Source organism: Bradysia coprophila, unplaced genomic scaffold (assembly GCF_014529535.1).
Source record: "Bradysia coprophila strain Holo2 unplaced genomic scaffold, BU_Bcop_v1 contig_24, whole genome shotgun sequence".
In the NCBI taxonomy this organism is placed as follows: domain Eukaryota; kingdom Metazoa; phylum Arthropoda; class Insecta; order Diptera; family Sciaridae; genus Bradysia; species Bradysia coprophila.
The window spans coordinates 1,579,607-1,592,987 of NW_023503501.1; the positions used below are offsets into that span (position 1 = coordinate 1,579,607).

At 34.5% G+C, this 13,381-nt stretch overlaps 1 protein-coding gene across 2 annotated transcripts in view; it reads right to left on the bottom strand.

Moving 5' to 3' along the window:
• Positions 1-599: 599 nt before the first annotated feature.
• The window catches only part of LOC119077788, a 94,837-nt gene continuing 82,055 nt past the window's right edge, over positions 600-13,381 (bottom strand). The window contains exon 9 of one of the 2 annotated variants that reach the window (XM_037185095.1): positions 600-3,774. In XM_037185095.1, coding sequence (XP_037040990.1) covers positions 3,659-3,774 — 116 coding nt within the window. In that variant the 3' untranslated portion in view covers positions 600-3,658. The remainder of the gene's footprint in view (positions 3,775-13,381) is intronic. The other variant, XM_037185097.1, reaches the window with a different exon arrangement.

Sequence of the window (13,381 nt, forward strand, 5' to 3'; positions counted from 1 at the left end):
CGCAGCTCTCTTTTTGTTGCCTTTTTGTTGGACACACGAGTTTCGTGACGAATGCAGCTCGGTTTTAAATTAAAATAAAAACATCTACGAATCTACGTTTTCATTAACTGGTAAATTGTTTAAATTGGGTGCTGACTTACATTTGGTTCGATGGAGGCGAAATGCTAATTTTAGGCAGCCAAAGTAGGTTTTACAAAAACAAATATCTTTGTACAGAAACAGCTCCGTGCCGATTATGTTTTGCTACAATCTTCGTTCCTCTGGAATCCATAAAATATTCGATTTTTCATATTTTTTTTTTAATTCGTTTATTTCAATAAAAACAGAAAATATATTTACAGTCACATGTTTCTTTTGTTTCACTTCCGTCTCAACCCATTTTCTTCTGTATGGGTTGAATGTACACTATATTTAAACGCTTTGCAATCCCCTATCAATTTTAGATTAGCTAAAAATATCGATGTAAATCCAATAGATTATTCTTAAAAATATTTTTATTTTTGATATAATATATCTATCTGTCTGTGTTGTAATTTATATTTAATAATAACCTTCCATAAAGAATATTTTCAATTTTTCCTTTCACTTATCGCTGTTTATTTTTAATATTATAATTAGTTTTTCTTGTTTATTGTTGTTTAAATATATTTTTATATTTTGTTCCAACACATCTTTTAACTCTAGTAAAATATTTTTTTTTAACTATTTTGTTGTTTTGTTATTTTTAATAACATCTAAGATCTCTTTTTCATTATAATTTTACCTGTTACATACTTTTCAACGTAAACCCCACACCCCCTTGTTACAACAGCACGGAATGAAAATTAACATAAAATTTCCGAGAAAATTAAAAGTGTAATCTAGTTAGTGCAGAGTGCAGCTCAACTGGAATGAATTTTTTTGCTTCAACCGTTTTGCGTGTGGAGAATTGAAGACCTGCTATTAACAAGAGCTAATAAACATTAAACATACACCTACTTTGCAGACGAAGTATTAATAGAGAAAAATTAAAAAATTATTTAAAAAAAATACTTCAAAGGCAACTGCTGTGGTTGGAAACACTTGAATGTCGACTTATATAATTGGCAAGCTAATGCATGTCACGGCTACTTCGCATAGTCAAAATGGTTAATGAAATTAGTTGTAAAAAAAACTGAAGTAAAATGTAGAGGAAATTCAATGCTAAATTTTGAAAATGATTCGCGACCAGTTCTTTTTCTGGAGCGGTATTACGGCAATCGTATTCTATTTTCTTCTCTACCCACAAAATGCCGTGGCCCATGATCTCGGCAGTATATGAAACTGATAAGAATTTGGAAAGTCGAATTTCGTCTTAAGGAAACGGTTGCTAGGCATAGACATCCCCACAGGTATGCCATACGGCCACTTAATTTCAAACAGCGAGATTTCGAATGGAATCTATACTGTGTTTTACTGGTGTTCATACAGGCAGGTAACTGTAACTTTATACCTCAGCCCTTTATTTTGACAGCTGTCACGCCCAGTCACTGTTTAGGAGTTCGTTAAGTTGTTCACTATTCATCACAAACGCTTTTAGACAAAGACTTAAAGAAATAAGTATTTCATACGATCATGACCACCTCAAAGTTCCGCCGTGTTATTAAATCTCTTAATTTTATTAGTCTACTTTGTTCCACACATTCAAATGGTGTTTGAGTCACAAGATGTGAATGTGTGGGACAAAGTGGAATAAAAAAAAGATATTGATAACACGGTGGCACTTTGAGGTGCTCAATGCTCCTGGCTGTTTGAAATTCAAACCTATTTTTTACATTTTACAAAATTAAATTCCTTGAGCTATGCTTATAATATCGAAATGTTTGCAGTTCACATAAATGTAGGATATACTTGTATCATATGAAGCGTAGTGTGAACGGATGGAAAATCTCCATATATTGGAGCTAACATACCAAGATGTCGCCTAGAATGTGTTAATTTACAATGAGGCGGGAATTTCAGTGAAACATTTTTTGTTATAAATTCTTGACATTTTATAAAGGATTTCCTTTTTGTGTGCAGTCGCTTTGGATAATAAAATGAATCTAAATCTTTTGCCGCAATATTCACTGCTGTTTCACGTAACATTTCCAAATTGCATCTTCTGTTTCCGTTAAATAACGAGCGCGGTTCCTGAATGCAATCAGACTTCCTATACCAACAAAGGCAAATATCATCAGCGAATAGTCAATTTCTATTTAGAAAACTAAAATCAAATTTTATAAGTTACACAGTTCGAATATCTAAGAAACGAATGAATGTAAGACATTGGCATTGTGATGACTAACGTACTAACCAGGGTTGTATTAGCGTCACTAGTCGTTATCGCTCTCAACGGCAACTCAATGGCGTAATGGTTAGCATGTCTGCTTTCCAATATACGATTGAGTTGTCGGTGGTTCGAGCCTCAACCAGGCCAGAAAAAAAATCGGTTGTCACATGTACACAAATACACAGCTGGTTGAATCGATTCATAAAAATCTGGTATGGTTGTGCACATTGTTGGAAGCTGCCGGTATTCTACTCCTACTGCGCTTTAGTAGGTTTAGCACTGCTATAGGTACTAAGGCGCAATATTCAAAAAATCCTTCAGAGTGTAAAATACTTAGATGGCGTGGTCACGTTAAGCATGTGGTATTGCGATTAGCGCTTCCTAAATATCGCTAATTCACATGCATTGCCCAGTTTCACGACTCAAATATTCGGTATTTCAATATACAACCAGACGTTTACGCATACAACGCTGGTATGGTATGTGATTTGTTCGCTTAAACCAGCGTCGTGGTCGCTGCACCACGAGATCCGCATGTGTTAGCAGATGCAGTGATGAGATGATGCGAAAGACAACTTTCATTTCATTTATGATTCGCTAGACTTGTACATGCAAAAGGGTATGACCTGCTTCTTTAGTCATTTCCTTCCCACTGTTGGCATGGCCTAAAGAGATGTAGCATTTTTGAAGATCAATATTAAATTATTGAATGCAAAGCATCGTAAGGTGTTAAAATCTCATAGTTCGAAACAGTGGCAGAGACCGGTTTCGTTCAAATCTTGGATTTGTTCGTGTAACGAAAACGTGTTTAGCGCATACAACCCTGGTCCTGACATAACAAATGAGCAGCCACGTTTCGCAGCCACCCTTGGAAACGAGATCGAAGCGAGTAAACAAACTTTTTACACATTTAAACATAAAACGTACGTGTCAGCAATTTGAAAAATAAAAGATTTTCTTTTTTATTCTGTCTATCCTGATTGAGATGTTGTTATAGCTGTTGTAACTGTGCACCATATTAAACAAATTTTACTATCGAAAACGAATATAAAATTATCCCATCACTGCCATAAACATGAACAAAAGTTAAAATGTTTTATTTAAATTTACTTAGTTGTTATAACTATAATACGAATTTCCTTTCCTATTTTTATTTATTTTTATTTTTTATTAGTTTATATAAAGACTTAACTGTATTATATCCTTGCATCGTATCCGACTGCTATGCATTCCATCAACATAATTAATTAGATTCTTTTTTTATTACATTTGTTTCGCTTTCCTTAGTCAGTATACAATAAATGGAAAGCATAAACGCAAACACAGAAGAAAGAAAAAACGTATAGAACAGAAAACTCAATAATTCAGTTACCTATTCAGCTCCCATAAAATTAAATTCACAACAATAAATAATAGAAATATTCTAGTTCCGGTAGCGATAACTTTACAAGAGTTGCCGTGATGTAATTCCGCGAAGCTTTCTCCTGAAACAAATACATCACTGAAAATTGTGTGTCATGATATTTCGTTACGTTCGTTTTTTTCTCTCTCTCTACTTTCGCATTATGTGCTTTTAATGTGGGTCATAGTTGTACGATAAAAGTATAAAAGGGATTTCATGTGGTATACATAACAGTTATATCAAGCGCAATGTTAGAAGCTTTTCATATTTTTTTTGGTTGCTTTTTAAAATCGTATTGTAGTTTTACCAGGGCCTATTTTTGGATTTTTTTTTAATTTAAAAAAAATTGCCAAACATTTCCAAAAACTGCGAACGTCCAAAAGCCGAATTTTTCGATCATTTTGAACGGGTTTGGCAGCTCCTGAGCTCAGTCTTATGTTTTATCCGGCTCTCAATGATTTTTTTTTGATTATTGACGCTCATCTTTCAAATTAATCATGCTCGACTTCACTTGGAAGCTGATAGTGTCAAGAATCAAACAAAATAATTGAGAGTCAGCTAAAACGCAAGGCTGAGCTCATGAGTTGCCAAAACCATCCGAAATGGTGGAAAAATATTTGGAAATTTTTGGAATTTTTGTTGAAATTTTGAAAAAAAAATCTAAAAATAGGCTCTGTGTTTGACAATATCTGGAAAGTAAACGTAAATTAAATAATGCAGAGGAAGACTTACCATTTTAATGAAATTGTATAGCGCTCGTGATGTTATGAGATGACTACAATTATTTCACATGTTAGAGATATGTCGTTCGTTTAATACGTGGTAGAAAAAAAAACGTATGAAAACTATTGTACTTAGAGGAGTTGCATTATAAAATCGTTTTTTTTTTTGCGACACATTCATAACATCTTCCTTTTTGAAGAAGTCGTTTCGTTCGTTGTGTAGCAAGATAGCGAAGTGCAACCAAGAATATAACATGGTACGACAGCATTTATTTGCATCATTTAAAGAATATTTGAAAGCTTTAGAAAATTATGAATACAAAAGACAAACATTCGTTTGAAAGTTTTCGAGATTTTTGTGTTTCGACAAAACTCTCTCTAGCAAACAAACTCTTAGCTAGCTGTGTCAAATTCACACATTATTTCTTTGTATTCTACACACACTATTCTACATTTTGACTGACTACCCTTAATAAAAGTAGTTTGATTGCTAGACAGAGTATTGGTTTCGATGTTAATTTAACTTACAAATAGTCTCCACTCCATTGGCTAGATTGCAGTCCTTATATCATTAATTTTTCTAAAAAATATTTTTTTTTAAATTCGGGAAAATACACTCAAATGATTGTACGAGAATGTCACTGTATGAAGTACTAGATTTTTTTAAATTTTTTGGTAGGGTTCTCAGTTCCTTAAATATTTCATGTTTTCATTGTATTTATCATATTGTCCTTAATTTTCCCACATTTCCCAAAAAAAAATGAAAAACACTGAAAAAATCTAGAAAATTTAATAAAAACTTTATTTAAAAAAATCCTGACAAAAGTACTAGATTTTTTGATTCTATTGGATTTACAAACTAATACCAGACTTTCCCATAATTTCCTTGAATTTTCCATTTTTTTAATTCACCGAAAAATTTCATGGAAAATTTGGAAAAATTTCTAAAAACTTCGGAAAATTTAGTAAAGATTTTTCTCAAAAATAGTTCTCGGTTGAAGTACTAGATTTTTTGATTTCATGTGATACATTTACTATTTCAGATTTTCCCATAATTTATTTAAATTTTCCACATTTTCCTAAATTTTCCAAAAAAAAACATTTGGAAAAATTTCGATAAATTGTGGAAAATTTAGGAAAATGTTTTCCCAAAAATAGTCACTAAGTGAAGTAAAAGATTTTTTGTCTGCGCTCACTGTAAATGCAAAATACTGTAACTTGAATATCTGATTCTTCGTCTGTTTACCGGAATATTTAGATTCCACGTCCCATGTCCCATGCTGTTAAAAGTTTCCAATACTCTCAGTTGTTTTAGTTTTCAGTTCCGAAAATTTGTTGGGCTTCAAAGTTCCGTGCGTGTTTACTAGGTAAGTATTACGACCCCATAAGTAAGACATATTAATTGTTGCAGGTTGCTGCTTAAATAGTAACACAAAAAACATAAGATGTTTGAAATTCATCGTGACATGTCACCATCTCTCCAACTCGCTTATATTTCGGATGCCGTTATCATATTTCGTAAGTAAAGTTCGTAAAGTAATAAATTACCGGCACAACACCGACGTCCAATATTTATTTTAACGCAAAGATTTCATCACGATAGATTACCGATAGATTTGTCACTGTACGGTTAGCCCCGGTTAGGCGCATATGCTTTCCACACATTATTATATCGTTAACATTGATCTCTTCCAATAAACTTTCCTCAACTTGAAACAAATTCTCCACTTTTCGCAACTGATTGTGTTGATATTCGGATTAAAGATCGTACAACAAGGCTTCGACATAATGGAATATTGTTGAAAAGTTAAAAGTTCCCAAATCCACTTCCTATCGCACATGTACACATATATCGTTTTCAACTTCGGAGTTACACAAATCATCAATGAATTCTCGCAAAACTTTTGTTTGAATTGGATCGAGAGCCGTTTTGTATAGTTAGAGGTATTTGCTATTGGGAGGGGTGTTAGTTTTGTGTTAGCAAATAAATATGGAGAGGTTTCGCTTTCATTTTAATTTGAATTCGGTGTAAATACACCAACCGAATTCTAGTGTAAATTTACCATGAAAATCGTAGAAGGTGGATCATTTGTCCCGTGTCAATATTATCCGAATTACGAATCTATTTATTGGAAATGAATAAGGAAGGAAACCGATATAACCATCTAAAGTGTTATTTCCTCTCAAATTCATGGACCAGATTTAATGTTTATTGTCACGTGGGTGGTTTGATGAGGAATTATTGCGGTGAGGCAGACTTACTGATTTTTACTCTCCTGAATCATATAAACAAAACGAAAGTACGGATATTGAAAGCCAGCATAAAAACGAGAAAAGAAAGTTTGTTATTTCAATAACGCAATACATAGTTGAGCCGATATCAAACATCAGCCAAATTTTATTACGAAAATCATATAAAAACGAAAGCCGCAATATATTGGTATCGAATGAGCTTACAATACAAAACCGAATTATATATCGGAAAATAAAATTTTAAAAGCCAAAAATATCGATACGAAGCAGTCCTGTCGATGCAGGAATTTAGTTAGGGTTGCCAGTTGCCACTCATCTTTTTATTTAAGAGGCAGCGTCCCCTTTACTTGCCAAATTCTATGACTAAAGCGAAAAGAAAGTTGTATCGTAGATGTTGATATTAATGGGCTTATCCACGTCAAAGGTGAGTACAAAAAAAATCTTTTCTTCCTCTTTTTTGCTTCGTACTACGGACTTTTTAGCCCGCTATGTCGTTTGTAACGCATAGAGTTCGATGCATACGGTAAGCGCAAATAATGTGTCTACGGGTTTCGGAAATGTAATCATAATTTACGCTATAACTGCGTTAAAAATGGCAAAATGACGATGACGTCATATAACCATTGTAAAACATGGCGCTAAAATGGTATGGTATGTTTTGAATTGAAAGGTTTGACATATTTATATCGGTCCTTCCGTAGCTGGTGCCGCAAGGGAAGTGTTCTTTTTTTCAAGACAATAGACAATGTCAACGGGCTTTTCGCCTAACTGAATGAATGACAATACAAAAGTCATATAACACTTAGGACAACGGGAGAACGATAGATGTCGCTCGTTAGTCAGCTGCTACACTGAGAAAAAAGTTGACAGTTCTGTCCCCAGGTAATGTAATTTTTCATATAAAAATCACATTCAGGCATGAGCGCCGCCGAAAATAAGCCGCCGATCTAGCCGCCGCCGGACATTTTTAAGCAAGCCGCGCCGCAGCCGAGCCGGTGCCAAAAACACGGCTCAAGCCGGCTTGAAACGGCTGGAAAATGAAATAAAGATTTCGAAAGGTGAATGGGTGAAATAATTTTGAAAACCTGAGATTCCTGTTGATCCTAAGCAGCTCAAGTACTTTTTGAATTTTTTTTACAAAATTAAGAAAATTTTGAAAATTTTCTTGAATTTTCATGAATTTTCCAGAATGGTATATTACGTCCTCGCTTCTAAGTTTGTTGTTTTGGCAAGTATGACCTTTGCAGAACGAGCCGAAGGCGCACAATCAGTTAATTCACAAATTTGAGAAAACTTTATCGATCTTTGCGAATTTTCTCGATTTTTTTTTCTTTTCAATTTTTACTTGATTTTCGATTTCTTATCGAAAACCATTTTCTTAATGAGTTAAATGAGTGTACCGGAGCATGATTTTCCATTTAGTTCAAGTTTTGAGGCAATAAAACTTGACGTGTTAGTAAACCATAGACTTACAGACTTGCTTGTAACAAGACCAGTTCCACTTGCACTTTGAACAACCTAATCTACCTACATTTTCGCTTTCCGTACAATTTCATTTTCATGCTTACTAGTTCATTTTCCATGAATTTATCTAAACGTTTTTATTTTGAAAAAAAGTTAAAAGGAACCTCCAGCCGAGCCGTTTTAAGCCGGCTCAAGCCGACTTTTTCGCCGCCGCCGAGAAATTTTTTTCGGCTACCCGCCGCCGAGGTTTCTCCGTCGGCGCTCATGCCTGATCACATTATCTGTGACAGGAAATGCTGTTTTTGTATGAGAAATTACATTACCTGGGGAAAGATTATCTGTCACAGGTAATAATCTGAAAACTTTTTTGTCACTGTAACCAATGAACCGATTCAATCAGATATTGTTTTTATGGATAAATGAAAGGGCAAATTGCCGATAACAATCCCTGGAAAAAAAGGTTGATTAAAATAGATTGAGTGGATCGTGAGTGAGGGCTGAGGCCGGTACTCGACCCAAAGTGGTTTTTGCACGTAAATCCAGTAAATTTTAACTGATTTTGCATTTCTCGTTAGGTTTATGGGGGCAAGAGCATGAAGTACGTAATACGGTTACTAGCGTTCCGGGTTCGTACGGGCCTTATGTCTCAGCGTCTGGTACATTCTCCCCGTTGTAAATGCAAAAGGTTCCTCTTTTTTGTCTTGTTTTTCACTGCCAAACAGAACTTTATTTCAAAATATTGAAAAATAGCCACCCTGATTCACCACAACGCAATCAATGGAAAACATAAAAAAGGGCCAAAAACTTCGATCGAAAGAAATAATAAAAAAAAATGTGCGTTTTTGTTGCGTTATATTGACGGATATGGAATAGACAAGAGAAAGCAGAAAAAAAGATTAAAACTTCCGTCTAGCGCAAAAAAATCATCGCATGCATGGGGGGGGAAACTTTTATATTATAAGACGAGAATAACCAACCGCATTAATTCAAATGGTGGCTGGATATTCTATCCATATATGGCTGCATAAAATTTGAAGAATTTGTCGATGAAAGCAATTGATAAAATGGTAAGCTTATTGTAAGCAGCATTGCTGGTACAATACAATGATTTGGTTTTATCAATTCGTGTAGAAACTGTATAAAGCAACCAAAAAAAATATTGATGTATGCCGCCAGCTCGACGCTAGTTTCTGATAAATCGTAACAACAAAAAATCTAAAAACTAACGAAAAAATCTCCGAAAAGTTGGCTTGTATTCAAGAATAAAATACTGAAAATTTTATTTTCAAATCGTTAGAGACAAGCACCGTTGTACACAACGTACATAATATAATACTGCCACAAATATAACATTTCGATTCCAGAAAAACAGAATCGGGATATTATTGATGTTGATATATAAATTCGAGGGATCGTTGCTTTGACATCGGTTTGCGTTGTAAACTAGTGAAATGTGGTGAAAATAACGTAATGAAGAGTTGTCGACATAATTTATGTCTTTTCTTTCTTATTTTATTCCTTAAATCGTTTTTATCTTGATTTCCGTCCGACTCATTTTATTTCCCCTTTTTCTCGAAATAATCGAAACTGAATTCCCAATTTTGTTTTCATTTTTGGTTGCATTAGTGGCTGAAGGGTATTTTGTACATATATATATAATCACACCCGTATTCTATATGGCGTAACATCTCAACATAATCCCATAATCGCTATATCGATTCCGAAGTTTAAATATAAATCGTTAAATGGTGATGGTGAAACGTTTCCGGGTTATAACAATGCGATTCATTTGCAACAGACATACGGAATAATAAAAAAATGGAATTCATTCCGGAAAACGTTTTCAATCGTTTGAGCAGATTATTGAAGCCCAACGCATTTTTATGTGCCACATGGGCGTGTTGTAAAATTTGATATGCAGACCGGTGCAAAAGTTTTTTTTTATCTGACTGAATTGTATACAGAATGGAAGTCGGAACATCCGTATTGGACTTGATGAACTGATCACATTTAACAGGTTTGATGGATACGATTGTGTTCAATGTAAAAGGGTTATTGAGGCCGGGGAAATTGCTCTCGAAAGTTTCAGAATTAAATCTGAAATAAGTCGAGAAATATGCAAACTGCGAAGGTAAAATTATGTCTAGTCCCATAAAGAGATGACAGACCATAGACCACTTCATAAAATTTGTATTCCCCAAGTGATTTAAAAGCAATGGACCCTTTGCAAAGTAGCCTATATTTAGGCGGAAAAATATTTTTTTTTTGATGGTTTCTCTGAACCAAAATTATTGTTTTTTTAAGACGTAAAATCATTAAAGCACGCAAAAAGAGGTCACTTTTAAGACGAATCTACACATGCCTGAATTGTTGCCTACATTTCGGGGCAAAATTATTATTATTTTGATGATAATTTTGGACTCGAAGTCTTTTTCGAAAATGTACGACCATCGTTTGGTGTTCAAATGCGTTAGCTTCCAGCAAAAAATTTAATGTTTGTGGTGATGGAACTTCAGTCCGAGAAAACTCAGTATTTCACGGAAATTTACACATATTTTGAGTTTTCTCGGACTGAGGTTACATCACCACAAACATTAAAATGTTTGCTGAAAGCTAACTCATATTAACACCAAACGATGGTCGTACTTTTTCGAAAAAGGCTTCGAGTCCAAAATTATCATCAAAATAATAATAATTTTGCCCCGAAATGTAGGCAACAATTTAGCCAAGTGTAGATTCGTCTTAAAGGAAAAATTGGTTCGTAGGTGCAGATTGTGTAAAGTTATGACTCACAGACCAATTTTTCCTTCTAAAAGTAACACATTTTTCCGTGCTTTAATGGTTTTATTTCTTCAAAAAAAGATTTTGGTTCAGAGAATTCATCAAAAACGATTATCTTTCTGTCTAAATGAAGGCTTCAAATTTGCCAAGAGTCCATTGCTCTTCAGATTTAATTCTGACGACTTCACTGAAAAAGTGTTACATCATTGGGACATGACAGGACAATTTCCCGAAAATGTATGAAAAATTGTATCACAAAAATTCACCGAAAGAATTCAAATAAACCCACAAATGATATGTCAGATTAGCTTCATTAAGCCTTACAACAACTTGCTTAAGCCTAACAAACACTTATTGAAGCCTATCGGAGACTTTCTTTGCACTAAGGGGTAGCGTTACCCCAGGCTGTACTTAGAATTGACCTGAAAAATAAGGGGGATAGAGACAGACATTTCATTCAATCAGTGATTGAATATCCTGTGTAGATCAAACCTCTGCCAATATTTATATGCAAAGAGGTGGCATAATTAGACTTAGTGAAGTCTTGGTGGCTCACTGAAGAAGTGTGAAACCTAAACCTACATTTATTTATGCTCAGCGCAGTATCATGAGAGGTTACAATTTTAATGACATGAAGAGACTATGCACGATACAATGGAAAGCATCAGAGAATTCTTTTGGTGAATTTTTGTGATACAATTTCCCATACATTTTCGAGAAATTGTCCTGTCATATCCCAATGACTGGACTTCATTTTTGAATGATCCCTTATTGACTAAAACTTATCAAAAATTTCAGGTAACTTAGCAAATTGGACGGTGTTACCAACACCTCGTTACCACCATTAAATAAACAACGATAAAATTGAGACAACAATAGCATACACCGGTCCCCCTAGGAGTTTTTTTTTCTCATTTATAATAGAGTAGGTAGACGAATTTCTACCTAAACTCTGTATAAAATTGTAATAAATTCTTGGATATTTCAACAGAGACGTCTGACCCAACTAATGCATTTAAAAAAAAAGATGAAGAAAGCAACGAAGAAATATCGAATAAATCTGAGCATAAAAGGAATGGTATAGAACTGACAAGATAAAGTACAAGCAGATACGTTACAATTAATCATTATTATAAACTGTTCCATTTGAGGTTCCATTTCGATTATTCCTCGAAAGTTCCCTTTCAAGAAAAGGGAAATAGTAAATCAATGTCACATCATTTTCGGCTACTATGTAACGTAGCTCGAGTTGGTATTCATCGCTGTACGATAATGTTGAGTTTTCGTTTCAACCGGTTTCAACGGAAAACATGGAAAACTTTAAAAGTTGAAAATTTAATTTTTCCTTCTTTAAGTTGTCTAAATGGGTTTTATTAGTCTCGGCGGTGCTGTTTGCAGAACTTGTGTATTTCGACGAATGGATTTTAATAATAAACTAAAGTACACAAGAACCGAATGGATACATAAACAATTTGTTATATTCCTTATTATGACATGCTATGTGCTGTATAGAATGGAGCAGTTTCGTTGCAATAGAATATAATAGGATATTGAGTGTGTAGAGCACTTGAAAGTTATACGATAATGTAGATAATGTAGAGCGATTTGATTTACGAAAGTGCTTTAGCTAATTTTTTGTTTGTTGTGGCGTGGAGTCGGAATAATGAAGCAACGTTTTTTGGAAACTTATTCTTGCACTCAAAAATTTAACACTTTTGAAATAAGCGGTTGGATAGGTCTCCGTGCCCAGATCGAAAAGTCTGTCTGACTTAGAAAATTACTAGAGATCCTATATCAAGTGACAATGATGCCACGCTTACCGAATATTGGGGAATGAGAAAGACTCCGAACTAGCCAGAAATGGACGTAGTACGGTATTCATTGAAGCTGAACCAGCGGTCGCAAGTTGCGCAGGTTTGATCAACACTTTGGCGAGAATGGAGGTAGTCAAAGAAATTTCTGGTGATCTGCATTAAGAAGAACACCAAATTCATTGTAAGTCTGTATCTAAGCAATCATCTTAACAGTGAGAAGGGAATCGGTAACGACCCAGTCGGTAGAGGACGTGGATTGGGTGGATTAGACCCAGAGGTAGCGAGACATTTTGCGTGCACATGTCCAGCGTAAAACTAAGCGTTTATGACATTTTTTATAACTCTCGAAGAGCCATTGGAACTCGATTTAACTTACAGGATTTCTTATATGTATTCCAGCTAATTTGAGACTTTTCGAAATATTTTCACCAAATGAAAACCGATTTCAGTAAACTTTTTTTCCTTGAAAGTTGTTGACCAGTCGTTTAAGTCTCATATTAGGTCGGTGGCCGAAAATCTCGGGGAGATACCACCATAAAAGTGTATGCTTGTTTTTTAGCAAATTTTTGAAAATTCTAGTTTATTTCACGAAACCTGAACCGATTTTACTGAACTTTTTTTTTGCTGAAAGCTATTGACAAGACGCGTAGTTTAA